A 20,811-nucleotide genomic window follows, 5' to 3' on the forward strand; every position below is an offset into this window, starting at 1 on the left:
CAAGTGCATGCTGATGTTCTGTGAACCTTAACAAAAGCACCTTCGCGAGAGTAATTTATTTGTGATGAGCGTTCCTTTCTTCATATCATCCAGAACTTTATCTTCACGATTCATCCAAAAACTCTACCCTCTCTTCATAATAAATTTTTTTTTTTTTAAAAACAATACTGAGTATAAAGTGGCAATATTTTAATTTTAGAAGAAATGAGAGACTGATGTTAAAGTTCCAGAATGCATTAAAAATAATGGTGGGAGATCAACACACTATTTTACTTTTCACACATCTTTTATTAATTTATGTTATTTAATTTTTTTAATTTATTTGATTCGATGATCAAAAATTAAAAAAATATGTTAAAAGTACACACGCTAAAAATATCATCCTAAGAATGTTTTACCATTGATTACCAAATAATAAAATAAAATAAAATAAAATAAACCTTTTACTATGCCATTGTGGAATGTAGAAGAAGACTTAACGTACCAAAATGCCCTTCCAATTCATACGGTCTACTAGTCATCCTGTACCCGTCACAGCAAAAACCAGAGGTCGGAGCCTCAGGCAACGTAACAATTTGTTTTTGGAAGACAATCATATCATTCATTCAAGACAACCACTAAGCTTAGTAAGCTCTCCCTCTTTCATTCCCTCTTGCATTTCTCTTTGTTGAAGATCGAATTCGATTTTAAGTACACGTTAAAATCGAATTGGGTTCTGATCTGTAACAAGTTTTATAGAGAAAAAGATTGCTTTTTGCAGATCAACTGTTTGCGGATGTGATTTCCGGAAGAATAAGTGTTGGAATCGGATAAGATCGAAATGGGTTTTGTGGTTACAACTCTAATCTTTGCAATGGTGAGCGTAATTGCTTCCCTCATGGTCAGAATTTGCTGCGGCAGAGGCGCATCAGCAAACTTGTATGTCTCGCAACTCAGCTAGTTTTTTTATTTTGTGAATCCAAAGATTTTAGGTATTAAACTTATTTTCGAATTGTTGATTCGATAATTTGAAGTAATTTCGATGTTAATTTGGAAACTATTGATGTTTTGAATTTAGGGATTATCAAATTGGAACTGTTAGAGTCTGTATGCTGATTGTGCAATTAAAACTGATTTTCTGTGATCAAATTTGGATCTTTCAAGGGCTAGAAAGTTAGAAACTTGGGATAGTAATTAACTAATGGATAAACTACATTTTAGTTGCGTTTTAGTGAATGGTGGATTTTGGGAAAAGTTAGAAACTTGGGATAGTAATTAACTAATGGATAAACTACATTTTAGTTGCGTTTTAGTGAATGGTGGATTTTGGGAAAATCTACCAAAGTACCACATAGATTGTTGGGAAATTACTAAGAAAAGAAGAAGATTTTGGCCAGATGCTTTAGCATGGGAAACGTGAAACATGGTGCTAATCATGTTGTTTTAAATGTTTCTTGGTGTTTATGTAATGAATGCTGTCGATGAGTTACTGTGAAACTTCTGTCTATCGTCGCCCGAATAAGGTAATTGGTGGAATGTGTGTGAAAGGAAGACTGTGATAATACTGTTCTTAATCTTATTCTATACATCCAAGGAGATTAGTGAGAGTTTTAGTTAGACATATCGAGGAGATCCCGTTGAATTTATATTGGATGATTTAGATGTTACATTCGTGAAATATGTAAAGATTTTTTATCCTTGACATTTGCATCTGCATCAAATGAGATAGGGCGTTGTTGCTTTGATATTTACTCAAACATCGACATCTAGACTTACTGCTCAGTGTTGCATACACGATTAAGATTCAAACACTTCTGGACCTTCCTGCTGTTGGGGGCATCTTTCAAATCCTCTCACAGCTAAACGTATTGTTTTGTTCTTGTGCAGGCTCCACTTTACACTTGTTATCACTGCGGTAGTGTGCTGTTGGATGATGTATGTCTTTGACCCTTCCCCTTGATTTTTTCGGTGAATTTTTTGGAAAATTTAATCAATTCGTATTTGCTTCAGTTGGTGGACTTTTAATGTTACTCCTTTTCAAACTTCCCGCTCCCGGATATTAACTTAGCATGCTCCTTTCGTACTTGGTAGGTGGGCGATCGTATACCTTGCACAGATGAAACCACTCATTGTTCCAATCCTAACCGAAGGAGAGTGATATAGAAGAATTTGTTCTTGCAGAATTGAGCCACGCATAATTGTTCCAGACTTTCCATTTAGGATTTGGATGTATAATTTTCGAGGAGAGTTGGTTGGATACATAGGTTTACTGGCTGATGTACTACCTTGAACCGGTATATTTGTTCGCTTCATCCTCCGAAAACCGGAGTAGTCCGGTCTGTTTTCTTTATAAGTTGGCCGTGGATAATGCGGTTTGTATGAACCCTGTTTTATTGATGTGAAATAAAAAAAGTTAATTCCTTGGCATGTTCTATAGTGCATGAAACTCGAATTGCCTTCGAGTTGGGTTGTTTTTGTTTTTCCGGTTTCGTCTCGTTGTTTTTCCGATTTCGAACTAATTACAGTTGTGCCATTCGTCATAATGGTTGGGCCTTTCTTCACAGAAAATTAAGGTATTTGGGCTGCATTTTTGGGCCGGGTGTGAAATGACCCTAACATTATTTGAGTCGAGATCCTCTCCGTATATATGTGTCCGTAGTTCAAAGATCCGTGGATTCTAGATGTAGAAGAGAGAAAGAGAGATCTGGGTCATTAAAAAGAGAGAGAGAGAGAGACCCGGTCCTTAGGTTGTGCGAGATGGGTTAGTTAATCTTTAGACTTCAGAAGCACAAGAAAGCCTGATGTTTCTCTTTGACATGAAATGAAGTATGTTTCTCTTTGACTTATAAGGTTTCTCATGTTCATTTCAATATCAGTATCTCAGATAAGTTGATATTGTAAATTACTCCAATCTAATGTTCCGAGATGCATTAGTTGTGAGTGTACTGCCCTAACTAACTACAGGCTTGATATACGTCTGCTTAAGCTACAATTGTTAGTTTTTCTAATTCTAAAGATAATTTTCTATATTTTCCTCATCTAATAAATTGCTTTACTTCCCAATATAACAAGATGAGGAAGGCAAAATATTACCAGAGTCTATGCATTGCCTTTTATCGCTGCTGATGATGAAGAAAAACTCTCAATCCTGGTTCGAGGCTATGCTGCTTCTAAGCTCTCCTCGCTTTTATTTGCTGAGTGAAACTCGGCTAAATTAGAATCCTACAGGGAATTGGTCGGGGATTTTTTTATTTTGTAGGCATCAGCGAATAAGGATTTATTCAAACGAATGTTACCAAATTATAATCCTACAGAAAACCGAATAACCCAAAAGTAATCCAAAACCTACGAGAAAACTATGATTCATACTTAATATGGGAATTGGATTAGAGGTAATCAAGCATGTAACTCTCTATAAATATGAGCCCTCTTGTATTACTATCCTCACCCCTCTCTTCCTTGTAGGGAAAACATTTTACCGACTTAACTGATGGCTCTCGTTTGTCCAATAAAACGTATGCCTCTCTGGTCGACGCTTCCTCACGATCTTATAGCTTCTATCGCCAAGCGCTTGTTTACCTTCGAAGATTTTATTGGTTTTGGTGCCGTTTGTAAATCATGGAAATCAGCCGCGACCAAAGAAAACTTTACTACAAGACGTCAAATTCCATTACTCATGCTTCCGGAGAAGGAGAAGGAGAAGGAGAGCACCACCAGCACCGCTACCTCTACGGTGCGTGAGTTCTACAACTTGAAAAACGGTAAGGTATTCCAACTTAATATGCCAGAATTAGTTAGGGGAAAGTTGTGTTATTCTTCTCTAGGATGGCTAATGACTCAATCTGATAAAGACTCGAAACTCAATCTCTTGCATCCTTTAAACCATTCTCGTATCGAGCTTCCAGACGGTGAAACATTTAAGAAACATCACTCGGACTTGGACCTGTTTAATTTGAAAACGCTGTTTGGTGATTTCCTCGTAACGAAATTTGTCTTGTCGTCGAGCCCTTCTTATTCGTCCGACTACACAGTCATGATACATAATTGGGAAAGACTGGCATTTTGTAGACCGGGAATGGGCGACCAACAATGGAACATCCTTACGAAGTCAGAAAAAGATGATCACTTGTATTTTGATATAACTTACTATAAGGGAAAGTTTTATGCCGTGGACCCTTATGGTACAATCTTGGTATGTGAAATTGAAGATCCCATGCAAGCAAGGACAAGGGTTATTGTTCCAAACTTGCCGACAGAACTTGGGTTCCCTTTCCTCTGCGAGAAAGAGTACCTTGTGGAATCAGCAGGGGCCTTATTGCTCATCGCGCGTTCTTTTGTACCTACCGTTGAGTTTAGGGTTTTCGAGGTGCCATTGAGCAACGGACATTGGTCCGACGGCGCTGAGGTTAAGAGCCTGGGAACTAGAACTCTATTCCTAGGTTATAATTCTTCATTTTCTGTCGAGTCCTCAAACTACGGATGTAAAGCTAATTGCATATATTACACGAATCATCCGCCAGCACTTTTTCGTAAAGAGGAAGAGATAGACATGGGTATTTTTTATATGGAAGACGGAAGGGCCGAGGCTGACCTAAGAGAACCCATCAATTCCCTAACTCCACATTTGTGGGTTGAGCCGAGCTTTTGAATGGAATGTCTTGGCATTTTGCCACCTGCAAACTTGATTATATATGCTTCAGTTATGTCCCTTGGACGTGTAATACAATTGTTCATAGATTAGCTCTATTTGGTATTAATGTACATTGATTTTTATAACATAAATTATCATGTGTATATCATGTAATGAATGATATTTTAATCGTCTATAAATTTTAAAATACGTGAAATCAAATTTAATTAATAATTTTGATTATGTGGAACCTAATCAGTAGATTTTATTCAGACAAAAAACTATGTTGGGTTTTAAGTAAAGAAAATTCATTTTTAAGAGACAATCATCAAATGAAACTGGAGTGTGGGGGACCAACCAAATACAAAAGAATGTAAAGTGGAATGACCTCACGATCTGTTGGCATACGGTAGAACCTCTCCTCGCGCTCACAAAGTCACATGCACCTTTTGGGTTGGTGCCCTACTGCTGCAGGTCCCTCGTGATCCGTGCGTACACACTTGTTGAAAAAAATGGAGGTTTGAAAAAATTATTGACATGAAAAAAGTGTGAATTCCAGAGAAAATAAATATTACTGCGTAATTTAAACAAGACTGGCATTGCGCTGGTCTCCACTTAGAAATTGAAGCAGTTAGGCTGGGCTGGACTGGGTCCACAAACAAATAAAGACCATTAGACTGATCGAACCAGCAGAGTCAAGCTCCGGATTACACAAACAGAGACAAAACGAAGCTTGATGTTAATGTTCTGGTCGCCCGCCACAAAAAGTAGCTACGCGAAACACATTGCTATGCAAGCATGCATAGAAGTTGAAGTAACAACCATGTTAATGCAACTTAATGTTTTGGTTCAAGCTATAGTTCTATATTAAATTAATCTAAATAACGTAGAAGATAATTCTAATTTGAGTATGAAAAGTATTCATAGAAACGCACATGTTACGAATAAGAAATATAATCATCTTACATCATTTTTCATTAAAATATTCTCGAAGTATATTGTTCTTTCTAACTTGACTAAGCTAAAATGAATTTTGACACCAGCCACAAACTTTAACTAACCAGGCAAAATAGGCACTTATTTTTATCAAAATGGAAGTGCTATTCGAGCGATTAATAAAATAAAATAAATTTTAACGAAAAGTTTTCGGTACTGTTCATTTTAATGAAAGATCATATTTTTACACTAAAAAATCAATCATGATACTATTTATTTTACCATTTATTTTATCATTTCAGTTAAAACTCAAAGTTTTCAATATATTTTCATTAGTTTTCCTTGAAATGAAAGCAATTTTTCTATAAGTGTCAACAAAATTACAAAGTTTCCAACTTTGATAATTTATTAAATTCTGGGATTCCTCAGTTGCACTAACGAATTAATCATACAATAATGAAAGTGCTTTTTTATTTTCCAGCTACGATCAAGAAAGAAGAATTAACTTTAACAAAGTTACTGACACTTTTCATAAACTCAGTGAATGCAGTATATTCTCTGTACGCCATGGCGTCCGCTTCACACCGCACCATAAGAGACGGCAAAAACAACCATACCCCTGTCGCCACCACAAATGCCATCGCCAATGGCCCCGAAACGGCGGCAGGCAACCGCCACTTACCGTCAAAAGCCTTCTTGATCTCAATCTCAACGGCCAAACATATTCCGTGGAGGAGGAAGAAGCACGTCAGCTCCCATGTGGGCCACTTCCGTCCAATGTAATAGAAGATGAGCTCATGCATCACCGCCGATACGAAAAACGACGCGAGTACTGCCGGTAGTGGGGCTAGCTTTCTCCCTAGGGCACGGGTGGAGATTTTCCGAACGGGTTCGTATACGGTCGGGTGGAGGATCTTGCTCACCATGATGTTCCATCTGCGTCCCCAGAAGTCCTGCAGTGAGGTGGCGAGGTAGGGTTCGTCGAACTGCGGCTCGAAATCAACGCCAAGGAAGACTCGGGCCAGGGATGCGACCAAGGCGAGGATAAGTTCAAGGCCGGTGTACATGTAAATGGAGTAGAGGAAAAGTAAGATTTTAGGGTGAATAAACTGTTTTTTGTGATACACTTGTACTGATGTTGCAAAAATCAAAGCCTTGATCACGTAGTTGAGAGTCGACTTCTGGCCTTTTGGGAGAGGTTTTGAATTAGTAATTCTTTGCGCTGGACGTTCCGTCTTCTTTTCAGGGGTTTTGGGGTCGTTTCGGAATTTGATTGGAAGGCAAGCTAAGGGGATGAAATGATAGATGGAAGTGGGAGGGGTGGTGGCGAGGGGGCCTTTGTTAAAGGCAAAGAGGAGGAGCTTGAAGTTGGCAAGCCAAGCGAGGAAGAAAGACGATGGGCCGCCGAGAAAAATGGTGGTGAGATTGAGAGGGAGGTAGAAGAAGAAGAATACGACGGGGAGGATGGCGAGGAGTCTGGTGGTGCCGGGAGAAGTGAGGTTGCCGACGGTGTGACAGTAGGATAGTGATGCCACAACCAAAATCCAGACCATGAAAAAGTTTGGGATTTCTCCTTCCAATTTCATCATTTCTGTGAGCATTTCTTGTGAAACTCCTAGAGTAATAATTTTTGAGGTGGAGGAAGATTGTGATATTGTATTTATATATTCTGTGAATCGATGATTTGATGGTTTTTTATTAGACGGTCGCCTACCATGACTCTTGGTAAGAAAAGTTGGAATTCCAAGTCCAGAAAGATGTAGGCATGTGCTATAAAAAGCCTATATTTTAGTTTCATATTAATTATATTACAGAGAGAAAATTGATTGAAACGGGATGAAGAGAAAGCTTTAACTATTACTTATACATAAATAAAGAATCCAGATCCTTTTCGGATCTAGAAAAACTAAGTGTAAAGATCAAATGATATGGATCGTTGAAATTTAATCAAATAATTATAATTATTATAATTTTTAAAAAAATTCCGTATTTATAACTGTTAAATCAAATTTTAACTATTCAGATCATTTAATCATTAGACTCAGTTTTTGAGGTCCGCATAGATCTGATTTCATAAATAAATACTTTTAAGGATCAGAATAATAATTAAAGGCATCAAACAAGTTGCTTTTTCTTTTGAGTCAGCTGTGCGGAACTATGTCTTTAGAAAAACAAACTTTACGACAAATATTATCACATTTTTAGGACATTATACTAGTCGAGATTCATAGAGTGAAATATTACACTAGTCGTATACAGAGAGGTGAAATGCTCCCCGGCCAAGCTAGAAATATTATTTAACTCTATGAATCTCGAGTGTTTCTGACACTTCTCTTTGAATTAAGTATAGTTGTTTCTCGAAACAATAAAAATAAAAGACTTTACTAAACCAAAGTGTGAGTGGTGTTGTTTGATGATGGGTATTAGCTTTAATTTGGGGACACTTGTTTATTGGCGTTGGAAGGAATCGAGAAAAACAGATTTTTTTTTTGGTAAAAGAGAAAAACAGATATCAATATGTAGCAGCCCGCCTTTGGTCCACATGCAAATTTGTTTGTTTTTTTTTTTTTTTGGGTAAACTGGGAAATCTATTCGACGGCAAAGATGCCAGAACGTCCAACGATGTTCTCTTCTAACTCTTTAGGTCGAATTTTCAGAGTGAATTTTGAGCGGCCCATGGTATTCCCCTTTAAAAGTCTTCAGCCATTTTCAAATTACCTCATCTGAGTTGCCAAACAAGTCATTTGTCTGATAAAGAAGTTGTATTGCAATCATTATTCAAAAAAGTATGGTCTGATTTGTGGCATGTGCAGAAGCTTCCCGACTTGACTCAGGGTGCCGGTCCGCCTTTTCGGGGCGTTTATTTAACCGTTTAAGGTAGTTTTAACAAAAAATTCTAAGTATTGTCTCTTTTAATGAAAAATCATTTTTTTACAAAGTTCAATCCTGATCTCATTCACTTTATTTTCTATTTTGTCCTTATCGTTAAAACTAAAAAATTTCTAACCATTTTCATTAATTTTTCTACTAATTAAGTACTTCCAAATTAGTTTTAATTAGGTCGTCATACCAAAGTAATGATTTTCTATATATTTATGATTTATGATTCTATTACCGTGTGCTCATTTTTGTATGGTGGTGTCTTTTATATATTATATTTTTCATTTTGTCTCAAGCCGCAGGTTGAAAGTATATACAAATGACATCCAAATTTATATAAAATGGATTCATCATCGTGCCTTAATTCATTGACGCAATATCACAAAGTGAACATTTTATATGATATTATATTATTAAATTGAATAATTACGGTGATGACGAATTCATTCTATTTAAATCGTTATTCATTCAACATCTATTTGCATAATACATCGTGTTTACAATGTGGAGCAACGCTAATTCAACAGCTATTTGCATAATATATCGTGTTTACTGCGGCCATTTCAAGTGGCGTTTCAAGTAAGGGTCAAACCTGGCGTGTCCAAGTTAAAACTTGTGACAACATCAACACCCAGCAGCAATTTTCAAAACCTACTCCCCACTATTAGCAGCAAATATTCTCAAACGTCCACAAAATTCTGGTAAAATTCTGGAAAATATAACACGAACGAATGTCAGCCCTCCGCCTGACGGCATCAAGAGTAATGCAACTGAATTTGAGTAGGGTAATACTGGAAAGCATCAATCAGATTACAGCTGTTTGAATTACCCTAACTTGAATTACCATAGAAAAGCAAAAGCGAAATAATATTACTAAACAACGCTTGGCACAGATCATCATCAAACAGTTCGCTACATTCCTTTCGGTACTTTACACCTCAATTACAAGACATTTTCAGACGCAAAGCTGTATAATATCGGTTGCTTGAATGTCAAAATTAGATCAAAACTACAAATTGTCAAATCCACAGAACCATACCATTCCGAATGTTTCCGAATTTCATGCAAATTCGATCTGCCACCTCAGTCCTCCAATCGTCTCATGTTACTGGTGCTGCTCGTATATCTGCATATATGTCTCGGACAGTGCAACCATTTGGGGAAGGGTTTCGGAGACGTGAAGGTCCTGCATCTCATACCTGAAAACAATGCCACAAGTTAGCCCTTACATTTTCCATTTTCTTTTGGTTTATATTAGGCCAACAAAATACGGAATAGATTTTACCATTGTTCTTCGGACTTCCTTTGTACAAACACCCTGTAGGAACCCTCACCAGGTTTACCGTCATGTACAATGTTGGCAATGAGATCATACTTTGAGCGCAACCTCTCACTCTCATTGGTGGTTGACAATGGGATGTAGTCTTTCAATTCGAGATTCTTCACAGGAAAGTTCACTGAAAATTAATTCAGATACAAAATATGAGCATTACTGATTAGTCCAATGCAAAATATTTCGAAAAACATATAATCTCACCTAAAGTTGGATTCTTCTCCACAAAGAAATTGTTCTTTGTAAAACGTTGCATGTGGAGAATAAGATACTGAGGTAGTCGGGTGACTCGATACCTCATCCTTGATATGCGAGGTCGGACCACTTCAGTGACAGTCTCTCCATCAAATTTCTTCAGAATGTTGAAAAGTGGGACCTAAACCAAACCAGACAGAACTGATAAATGCAAAATACATTTTGAAAAGAAAACTCAAAATAACAGTGCTATAAAACATTTAAACAGAGAATGACGTAAGACTGATGAGGCATGCATGAAGGGCACGCTTTGGAATCTTCCGAGGCTCGGTTTAGTATTCAAGGAAAACAGAAAACCATTGCGATCGAATCAAGTAACGATATGGAATTAAATTAACCCCTTAGTTCAAAGAAACAACTATCCTCCATTCTGACCAACAAACATGAGGAATTGGCCAACTACCCACCTTAATGGCCTACACATTTATAACTACCCAAGATATATTATTACAGACTCCGACTGAAAGCAATCTAGCAAGTTGGACAAATGGCACCATTTAAAGTCAATGAATGTATTATGCAACTCAAGCAAATTCCAACATGTTTTACGTAGCCCTGAGAATCCCCTCCACACGCTAGGAAAAAGTTACTCAAGTTGTCATACGCATGAAATAGTGTTCAAGTACCTGGGGTATTATATTTTTCTCCATCACATCTTTGAAAAGCGGTGGTGGGGGCAAATCCAATCCAAGCATCAAGAAAGGCATTTTGTAAGTTTCCTTAACAATACCATTATTTTCAGTAGCAGCACCTGTATTCTGGTCATCACCATTTTCTATTCTCTCAATACCTTTATTAGGAATCTCCTTCACAACCTCCAGTTCCCCCTATTCACAGAATATTACATGTTAGAATCTCAAAAATAAGTGCAGGTTAAGTTGAAGCAACAACAATACAGCAAACAAAGGAAAATAAGAATAAGAAAGAAACCTGAAAGCACTCAAATATGATGCTGCTATTTTTCTTTGAAGTTCTAAGATCTCCATGCAGCTTATTAAGCAGCCATGACATGAATTCAACTGGGTCAGACTGTGCTCCAATTCGAAACCTTTTCTTACTGGCTTTCATAACTGCCTGTAGGAACTCGTGCGGGCTGACCTATAGACATTACCAATTTAGAACATATGAACTTTTATGTTTAATAGCAATACGTAGTGACATGAATATGGAATCTAAAAGAATCAAGATCAAACCTGTCCCTTGAAGTTTCGTGCATGCCATATCTTTCTCGTTAGCTCCCCAAATCGATGAACAAGCGGAGACTTGCAGTGTTGATAATTCTTAGGGATAAGGAAAAAATTTCTTAGAGGAGTGACTCTCATTAAAGATTGTATGGTGACATTCACGAAATCAGTCTCCTTAATGTTATTGAGCCCCACCTGTTTTTGGCAAAATCATGAAAACACAGGTACCAACAATTAGGAGCTAGAACTAACACCTCACTCGCTGTATCTTGCTAAAATACAAGTTGTACTAAAGTGCACCCATCATACAGATCAATTCCTAATAGATGCTGCAAGCATGAAAATACAGTACTTATGTGGTTCAACACAATCTAGTCTAACCTTATCGATGAGAGAGAAAATCTATATAATCTAACCACTGGAATCATGCTGACTGGTGCTTCCTTCGCTCATATAAAAGTCTATCAAGACTGTCAAGCAACTCTATGATAGCTCTATTTGTTGGCTAGCCAGGTAATACATTTATCATAGCTAAATACTTATTTGGCAAGGAATAAAGGTCCTTCCCCGAGTAAGTTAATACAAAGGAAAGGAAACTCTATAGTATTCACCACATATGGAATTGAGAAAAGCAGCAAGAGAATGCATATGGAATCTTGTGCAAGTAAGAACAAAAAGCAATACCATTCCAGGAAGGTAATCGGAACCATCAAGTGCCCTGGACCATTGCTTGTTTTTGTCAATCTGCTCCACTTGTTCCTCAGTAAACCTGCATATAAAGAACCAAATGAATTAAAAATTATTTATTTAAGCATGCATACTTAAAAGATACTCAAGGAAGACCAGAAAAATAAGAAAATGCAATCAGACCTTGGGTTTAGGACATGCCGAATATCATCCAATGATGGGTCACTTATTTCATATCCATCGGGAAGGCAATAAACTTTCTCCGTTCGAAGATTGATATAAACATGGTGTCCGGCTTCAAGGCTATGAGTATATGCATGGGACTTCTTCCCTCTGCCTTGATAATACTTCCCACAAACCAAACATGCATACACATTCAAATTTGACAGGGACAGAGAGCAGAACTTCTCAAAATCAAAATCTAAAACCTGGACAAAGACAAACAAGCAATCAGTATCAATACACCAGATACTTTTGTCCGAATAATACACATACAAGCTGGAATACCATATTGTAACAGCTTAGAAGAGTAATATACCTGGCGATTCACGGCATCAAGATACGGGCAATCCCTCCTGACCTCGATTTCACGTCCCCGCCTTTGGTAAAGTCCTTGTTCAAGGTCATCATCATCATCATCATCATCCTCTACTTCTTCGACTTGACCCCCATTTTGTACACCCTTTTGATTATCGCCACCGTCCCCATTAGAGCCATTCACAGGTGGCCTTCTGTGGTTGTCCTCGTCGTCCACATCGCCATAATTAAAACCCGGAAGTAGAGTGCCTTCAGAGGCAGGTGGCGGCAATGAATGCTCATTTAGTTTTTGCCTTTTTGGGTCCGATTCAAACCCTTCCACGTTCACATTAACATTACCTTCATGTTCCCTCTTAGAGCTCATTCTCCTAACCCAATTTAAATCCCATTTCAACAATAATAGAAACAAATTAGGGAAAAAATCAAAATTTGAATTTCTGAAACCCTAGATGCATATCATGACGCAACCAGCAACAGAAAGATAGAAAACAGTTCTAATGTAAAACCTATAAAAAGTTAATAAACAAGGAAAAAACAGTCGACTGGAAACTTAATTGCAAAATTCCGAGTTTTAACAGCAAAAAATAAAGCATAATGCTCTGTTTCGTTGCCAAGAAAACGCGGGAAAGTGAGAAAATCACAGTGTTACCGTTACGTGCGTTAGGATCTTTCATTGCTTGATCGACCGAATTAAATTGAAAATATCTTGAAAATTACATGTGTTTGAGAGAATTCAGATGAAATTAGCTTGGCGAAGGTTGCAGAATTAGTACCTGGACCAGTTTGGTGTTCGCGGTCGGAGAAGACAGAGCTTTCGATTTTGTTTCGAAGGAAAACTGGAAGGGAAGGCTCAGTCGAAACTCGAGAAGGAGTAGAGGAGTAACGGATTGGGCTTCCCGGAACCCTTCAGGGTAAATATGGGCCTAATGCTTAATAGGTCCAAAGAGAAGTCCTGGGCCATTTTTTAATGTTATAGTAAGTCCGCTATGTGATGTTATGCATAAACGTATTATATCATTAATCCATAAATATTAGTTTGTTTTAATGTGTTTTTAAAATGATTGAAAGTGTTTTTGGTAAAAATATTTTTGAAAATAATCATTAGTAAAAATGTTAGTAAATCCTAAAAAAACACTTAAAGTGCTTCCTGAGAGAAGCACATAACTAGTGCTTCTTATAGAAAGCGCTTAAAGTGCTTTTGGAACAAAAAAATATTTTCTCTAAAAGCGCTTTTAGTCATTTTAAAAGTATATCCAAACGAGCTCTATGTGTTAAGTTAAAGTTGGAATTATTTCATGTATTATAGGAATGTAGTTTCTAAATGTAATTAGCGTTCATATAACCCTATTGTAATATTTTACAGAAATCAATACACAAGCCATATTTCTACCTAGTACTCCGTAATTATTTGGCTTTAGGCCTGGTTTGGTACTGAGGTGATTCTGAAAAAAGATGGTATCAAAAAAAGCTGGGAGTTGTTTTTCTGTTTGGTAAACATTCAGCTTCAGCTTTTTTTCACAGTTTTGGGTGAAAAAAAGCCAAAAACAAGAAGTTGCAAAACCCAGCTTTGAAAAATCGGTTTTTTTCCACATCTGTTTTACATAAAAGTTTACCAAACGTTATAATACTACTTTTTTTTTTTTCAAAAGCACTTTTACAAAAATGTATACCAAACACTTTGCTGCTTTATTTCACAGCTGCTTATTCTCACAGCACAGCAGAAGCAACTTTTTTTCAAAGCACAACAATACCAAACCAACCCTTAATTTGACAAGTCATTACTACAATATGTGTTATAATGAGTGAACTGGTGACACCAACATGTATCGACATAACATTTGCATTAAAGAAATGCTCAAATGATACCTAGATCATAACACATGACGGAAAAAGGAAATAAAGCAAAAAAAAAAAAAAAAAAAAAAAAAAAAAAAAACAAACAAACAAACAGGAAAGGAGAAGTGCAAAAACCTACAAGGAATCTAATAGAGCGTATATAAATATAGTTCAGGAGTGTAGACACAGGGCAGAGCCACAATTTACAAACCTCCCGTATTAGTCTCAACCCTCTCGTTATTTCTTCTTAAACAGTTTCTTTGAGTTACAGACTTGATGGCTCAGTGGTCCGATCTTCCTCCTGATCTCGTCGTCTCCATCGCCAAGCGAGTGCTTCTCTTGGAGGATTTTATTGTTTTTGGTGCGGTTTGTAGATCATGGAAATCCACCGCGACCAAGGAAAACTTTACTAGAACACATCAAGTTCCATTACTTATGCTTCCGGAGAAGAAGGGCACTACCGCCCGTGAGTTTTACAGCTTGAAACATGGCAAGGTTTTCAAACAAAATATGCCAGAATTAGTTACGGGAAAGTTGTTTTATTCTTCCCTAGGATGGTTGATGACTCAGTCTGATAAAGATTCGGAAGTTAATTTATTGCATCCTTTAAATCATATGTGCATTGAGCTTCCAGACGTTGAAACATTTAAAAATCTTCACTCGAAAGAAGAACATCGAAAACTGTTTGGTGATTTCATCGTTGGGAAATTCGTCTTGTCATCAAGCCCTTCATGGACATCGGATTATACTGTCATGATTCATAGTTGTAAAAGACTCGCATTTTGCAGACCGGGCTTGGGCGACCAACAATGGAACGTCATAGATTCGTCGAAAACAAATGATCGACTGTATTTCGATGTAACTTATTATGAGGGAAAATTTTATGCAGTGGACTACTTCGGCGAAATCTGTGTATGTGAAATTGAAGATCCTAAGGCGCCAGCAAAAACAAGGGTTATTGTCCCAAGGTTGCCGTACGAATTTAAAAGCCCTTACATCATTGAGAAACTATACCTTGTGGAATCGGTGGGGGCCTTGTTGCTCGTCAAGTGTCCTATAGAAACCATTGAGTACTTTAGGGTTTTTGAGGTGCCAATGAGTGATGGAAATTGGTCGAACTCGGAGGTAAAAAACTTGGGAAACAGAAGTCTATTCCTAGGTTGTAATTCTTCATTTTCCGCTGAGGCGTCAAACTACGGATGTAAAGCAAATTGCATATATTACACGAATCGTCCACTTCAACGTCAACAAGGAGAGGACATGGGTATTTTTAACATGGAAGATGGAAAGGTCGAGTCGTACGTAAAAGAATCACTCAATTTCCTAGCTCCGCATTTGTGGGTTGAGCCTAGCTTATAAATGGTACAGATGTGCAAAACCCTAAACCGTACGTTCAGGCATGCAGGCCATGTAGATCACGAGCTCCAGAAATGCCAACCGATAGATGAGTCTATGAAATCCCATCCTCCGTTGTACCCCTATTCTATGCATGTGGGTCAGTTAACGAAATCATTCCGTTTTTTAATTTTAGTTTTTATTAGTTTAGTGCTGTATATAAATGAAAAGTATATGGAAAAAGGAGTGTGAAAAGTGTGAAGAAATTAGTGTACATTGAATGTCCCCGGCCGAAGGGACTTTCTCCCATGTCTTTGCACTCTATCTTTAACACAAGAAATCAAAACTAAAAACGAAATGGTGATGTTGTCTCTAACACAAAAACATGTACACTAGGAAACGAACTAGGAAGAAGAAAGAAGAGAAAGATTTGGAACAATAGAGAAATGTACACTCTGCACTTATCTATATCAGGGCAGGTCGTCGAATAGAGAGTTCGTTATTTTGGTTAGTACCTTTAAATGCGTGAAAGAGAAATATGGGGGTTTGATCATTGAAATCATAGGACTCCTTTAGAAGTACTTTTAAAATAACTGAAATGACTTTAGAGAAAATGTTTTTGGGTTCCAAAAACACTTTAACTACTTTTCAAGATCCACTTGTATTTTAACTAAGAATTGGTTTCAAAAATATTTTCACCAAAAGAGTTTTCAACTATTTTAAAAACACTTCCAAACGAGCTCGTAGTTTACTTACGCTTTTGTTCTTCGTAAGAGCAAAACCGAGAAATTTGCCATGTTTAAAGATTTATGAGGTTATTACTGAGTGGAACAATGAGAGGGAGAAACTTCACTACTAATCTGAGAATGTAGGGTAAGAAAGGCCCACATCCCCACTGATATTTTTTCACCGCATTTCTTTCAGCATTAAATTCCTCACGGAAGCAGTCAATTAACACGAGAAAATTAAGTTAATCATACAAACAATTGTAATCCCGGAGAACAAGGAGAGTTGTGCCAAAGCAAGCAAAGCTCAATTTGTTAACCAACATACACCTAGTAAGCAGTGGAATATTTTTCACAGGTTTACAACGAATTAATGCAGATCATCTCAGCTTGGGAAAACAATGGACAACAAATCGATAAAACGGATAGACTTTTACGCCGATTGCCAGTCTTTTCGGATATCAAAGGTGTAATTGATCTCCAAGTAGCACTTATTGTCATCGTCAACAAACTGCGCCACAAAAGTAAAAGGGAAAAATGTGAGACAGTGAGCGGAGTTCATGTCCAAGAGGGCTTTCAATAGTGGGGGCACAATCCTAATGTATTTCATTCTTGTTCATTCTTTTCGCATAAGGGTACGGTTTTCTGAATCTGCTTTGAAAGATCTGAGGCTATGGAAACATCAAGCGCCGGTTTAACTTACCTTGCTTCGAGCTGAATAAGATCCCCTAGCAAATATGCCCGAGGGGGTTGTGTCCTCAGGCAACACATGTGTGTAAGGCTCTGACTGTGGACTAAATGTTCCAAGCATCTCTTTTGTGCTATCAACTGCGAAGAAAATAATCCGTGAGAACAAAAAGATCGAAACTCCTTAAGGCTTATCTATGCTGTTACATAATATGAATATGCGCGTGTGTGTGTTAGAGGGGGAGAGAGAGAGAGTACCTTTCACAGCAGTTTTCCAGACTGTGTTAGTGTATTTGAGACCTGAAACAATGTTATTGCTGACCTGAATAGTGAATTCGAGGCTGTAACGGCTACCTTCTTTCAAAGTAAACCACAACCCTTTGGGATTTCCGTTCTCAGGAATCGGAAGAATTATATCAGATCTGCCAGGGGATTTAATTGCAAGGCTCATGATCTTAACATCTGGTTCTAGAGTTTCTGCACAAACACACAGAAACACAAAGTAGTTCAATCAGAAAACATAAAGACCGCATATTGCTAGCCAAAATCAGTGTCATATCCATACAACGAAAACATTCGGAGAGAAATTAATCAAACATTACAAACATCTCTTTTACTGAACGTTGAAGATGCATCGATAAACATATAAAGATATAAAGCAAAAGCATGCAAACAACTTATATACCTTCTAAAACATGAAGCAGATTTTAACTAACCTAATCAAAAGATTAGTTTAGACCAAAATTTACTCGCATTGCACTAATCAAGCGCACAATGTACGAATCAAGCCAGAAATATTAAAAATTACAGTTTTTCGCAGCATAGAACATGTTTGACCTCTGATGTATACATGAAAGATAGGATTCTAGTTGACGAAAAGTTCGTTTTCAGTTCCAAAATCTAAAAACTGAAATGGTTATCAAGCGGAGTCATAAAGTTATGGACTTTAGCTGTAAATTAAAAGGGAAAATTCAAAATTTAGTAATTTACACACTTTGATGCCCCATTATCCATTTGACAAAAAAGGAACTCGAAAGTAAAAGAATTTGGCTAGTTATGAAGATTACCGCCAACAGAATTAACATCTACACTCCCAAGAAGCTGTTCCTTCCACCTCCTCAAGCTCTCATCGTCCTAAAACCCCAAAATTATCACCACAAACAAACAAACAAACAACAACATTAGACAGAAACAAAACCACAACACCATATTCTTCAAACACAGACAAGAAAATTAATTTAAACACGAACCGCGTCCTTCTCAATTTGTTCTTTGAGAGTGCACTGAGGCCCCAACTCAATCTTCTTTACTTCGTCATCGTCGTCCTCGTCCTCGGTCTGATAGAGGGAACCCTCGCTGGGTTCTCTAACCAACCCTGTGGACGGTTGATCCGCACTTGCCCCACCAGTTTTCGCCGTCTTGTCGGAGACCTCGGCGGTGTTTTCATCATCCAGCCCCATGTTTTTGGAACTCGAAACAACTCCAACGGCCAGAGACATCAACAGGCCATCAACCCCCAACAAAAAGATCGAAGGGCACAGAGAATGTAGACCCAATGACCAAAGTATTATAAGTAGAAAGTGAAAAAACAGAACAAAATAAACAAAAAGAACAAGACAAAACACCCACTTGGAAGAATCCCTGTGGGAAACAACAAGAAATGTGGGAGATAAAACCCCAATAAAATATGAGGGAATTTATTAAAACCCAGAAAAGGAGACAGAAGATTAAGAAAAACCCAACAAGGAAAAACCTTGCAGCAAGAAAAAGATGGCGGAGGTGGGAGAGAAAGGATTGTTGAGGAGGAGTGTTCAAGGAGAGAGGAATGGTCGTGTGGTGATCCGAAATTTAGAGAGAGAGAGAGAGAGAGAGAGAGAGAGAGGGGAGAGAGAGAGAGAAGGGTGGAGAGATCGTGAGGGTCACTTACTTCTTGCAGCACTAGCTTCCACGAAGACCAGGATTCGAGGAGGGCTTTTCAATTTTTGAAACACAGAAACGAAAACATCGGATGAGACAAGCTAAAGCCGAAGAAAGGTCGACCAAAGATAGCAACTTTGACCCCTTCTTCTTGTGCGATTTTTTTCTTTCCTAGTTTCACACTTTCATCATGCGTTTTTGGACGTGCCATGTACATAATCATATTAGTTAGAGCACATAATGTAATTATATTCGCTTAAGCACCTGAGCTCGAGTCTATTTTACATTTAAATGGTCGTGGTGTAATGTTTACTCGTTAGCTATTACTTTTTAAAATTGTAGCTTTCAGTTAAAGGTGCAAATAAAAGAGATCGATCAAATAAGTATCATGATCAAATAGCCTATTTATATGTGCGAATGATTGATGGAATTTGAAACCACCATAAGATGGTATAATTTTATTTGTTAATTGATATGTGAGTCGTGACTAATAATGTGGCACTATACAGCCCCACAATGCTTTATAAAATTCATGGGCAGATCATTTTCCGTGCATGAGCAGCATGGCCGTATTTTCAAATAATTTGGGAGGTCAGCCCCTGATGATGGATTTAGATTTCTTGGCAGGGGATTATTTGAATTTATTTTATTTTATTTTTTAAAAAAGGAACATTGGTGGCAAGTCACAATTATCTACTTTTCTCGGGAGTTGGGAATACTTACAGAGACATTTCAGCTTCCTTCTGACCACAAATCTGGCTTCCACACCAACAATGAGTTTCGAATCCGAAGCCTCCAATTTTTAGTTTTAAGACAATCTCGTAATCCGTCATTTACCACTGGACCATTAGCTCGTGGTTATGAATTATTTGAAATTGAAACCTACTTAAAAAATTAGAGGATCCAACGCGGAGGAATCAAAGCAATGATTGGATTATGATTGCACCCTACTATTGGAATCTGGTCAACCTTTATATTAGGCCATTTATCAGAAAAAGTTGGGGTAGGAAAATGCATTTCCGGTGATAAAAAAGCTAATGATACAGTGGTACTCACGTCAATTTCTGACGTAACAGTAGATAATTGATTGAGACTACGGCTACAGTTGTATCCCCAATGGATGGTCCATCGTGCTCAATACTGGCTATAAATTGCCAATACAAGGGTGGCTCTCTGCTGACAAACAATAAAGCGTATGCTAGGTGTTCATGGAAGTAAATACAGCTCGGATGATTGTGAAATAAGCCAATGAAATAAAACTCAAGACTTTATGGGGGAGACCACGACGTGTTTGGAATATTTCGTGATTTCAAATTTGAATTCACAAAGCCGGTCATTCAAATTACCAGAGAGCAAGACTTTCGTGAATTCCTTGATTATCCGAGCTTTTGTGCCTAAATCTGGGCAGTCCTTCAAAATTCGATGGCAGCAAATGCAATTTGCCCATTTTCTTTTTTGCTTTTCTGATGAAGTGTACTTATACAACGATCACAAAACTTTATCCTACTAAGTGGTGTCAGCGCTGATTTACTCATAGTCCCCATAATTTACTCAAAAATTTACTTTCTTGTGTAGTGCTTTCTTTTCATTTTTGTCCTCGTAGTTTAATTCTGTTAGCATGGTTTGTCTAATTCCTCAAATAAGGCAAAATTCTTCCAACTTGGGTTCAGGTAAATATATATAGGAAGCTTTAACGAAACACTCGGTACTGTTCACCTTTAACGAAAAATCATATTTTTATCTTTCCCTGATAATATTCACTACACCTTTATTTGTCATTTTTCATTAAAACTAAAGTTTTTTTTTGGACTTTTAGTTAATTTTCCTATATATATGCACTAGATAGTCTATATTGGATGGAAAAAATCAACTGTAGTTGACAAATTGGAC

The 20,811-nt window shown here is 37.5% G+C and overlaps 6 protein-coding genes across 7 annotated transcripts; 3 read left to right on the plus strand and 3 right to left on the minus strand.

Moving 5' to 3' along the window:
* Window positions 1-489: 489 nt before the first annotated feature.
* LOC103945274 (V-type proton ATPase subunit e1-like) lies at window positions 490-2,406 on the plus strand. Its single transcript, XM_009355859.3, has 4 exons — window positions 490-626; window positions 761-918; window positions 1,867-1,914; window positions 2,071-2,406. Exons 2-4 carry the CDS (start codon window positions 821-823, stop codon window positions 2,135-2,137), a joined length of 213 nt encoding a protein of 70 aa, XP_009354134.2. The 5' UTR covers window positions 490-626; window positions 761-820; the 3' UTR covers window positions 2,138-2,406.
* Window positions 2,407-3,469: 1,063 nt separating this feature from the next.
* On the plus strand, window positions 3,470-4,627 carry LOC108866990 (F-box protein At2g26160-like). Its single transcript, XM_018646586.2, has one exon. It carries the CDS (start codon window positions 3,470-3,472, stop codon window positions 4,625-4,627), a length of 1,158 nt encoding a protein of 385 aa, XP_018502102.2.
* A 1,298-nt stretch (window positions 4,628-5,925) lies between these two features.
* Window positions 5,926-7,268, minus strand: LOC103944805 (long-chain-alcohol O-fatty-acyltransferase). The gene has a single exon (XM_009355296.3). It carries the CDS (start codon window positions 7,144-7,146, stop codon window positions 6,016-6,018), a length of 1,131 nt encoding a protein of 376 aa, XP_009353571.2. The 5' UTR covers window positions 7,147-7,268; the 3' UTR covers window positions 5,926-6,015.
* A 1,603-nt stretch (window positions 7,269-8,871) lies between these two features.
* Window positions 8,872-13,319, minus strand: LOC103944888 (U4/U6.U5 tri-snRNP-associated protein 2). 2 transcript variants are annotated; one of them, XR_001953001.2, is made up of 11 exons: window positions 13,195-13,319; window positions 12,423-12,789; window positions 12,068-12,312; window positions 11,882-11,966; window positions 11,207-11,392; window positions 10,944-11,111; window positions 10,640-10,840; window positions 9,963-10,134; window positions 9,711-9,882; window positions 9,465-9,624; window positions 8,872-9,134 (listed from the first exon to the last, which is right to left on the minus strand). XR_001953001.2 is itself a non-coding variant. In XM_009355464.2 (10 exons), the coding sequence occupies exons 2-10, from the start codon at window positions 12,783-12,785 to the stop codon at window positions 9,531-9,533; spliced, it is 1,686 nt and encodes a 561-aa protein (XP_009353739.2). In that variant the 5' UTR covers window positions 12,786-12,789; window positions 13,195-13,319; the 3' UTR covers window positions 9,274-9,530. The 2 variants fall into 2 exon arrangements, 1 of the variants encoding a protein (XP_009353739.2); XM_009355464.2 differs by lacking the exon at window positions 8,872-9,134 and having other exon boundaries at window positions 9,274-9,624.
* A 1,214-nt stretch (window positions 13,320-14,533) lies between these two features.
* On the plus strand, window positions 14,534-15,616 carry LOC103943855 (F-box protein SKIP23-like). The gene has a single exon (XM_009354219.1). It carries the CDS (start codon window positions 14,534-14,536, stop codon window positions 15,614-15,616), a length of 1,083 nt encoding a protein of 360 aa, XP_009352494.1.
* An 824-nt stretch (window positions 15,617-16,440) lies between these two features.
* Window positions 16,441-19,122, minus strand: LOC103944709 (rho GDP-dissociation inhibitor 1). The gene is made up of 5 exons (XM_009355213.3): window positions 18,255-19,122; window positions 18,072-18,138; window positions 17,263-17,481; window positions 17,021-17,145; window positions 16,441-16,828 (listed from the first exon to the last, which is right to left on the minus strand). Exons 1-5 carry the CDS (start codon window positions 18,501-18,503, stop codon window positions 16,751-16,753), a joined length of 738 nt encoding a protein of 245 aa, XP_009353488.1. The 5' UTR covers window positions 18,504-19,122; the 3' UTR covers window positions 16,441-16,750.
* Window positions 19,123-20,811: the final 1,689 nt, after the last annotated feature.

The sequence above is a fragment of a genome, unplaced genomic scaffold (assembly GCF_019419815.1).
Source record: "Pyrus x bretschneideri cultivar Hongxiangsu unplaced genomic scaffold, Pyrus_bretschneideri_v1 Contig19, whole genome shotgun sequence".
Classification (NCBI taxonomy): domain Eukaryota; kingdom Viridiplantae; phylum Streptophyta; class Magnoliopsida; order Rosales; family Rosaceae; genus Pyrus; species Pyrus x bretschneideri.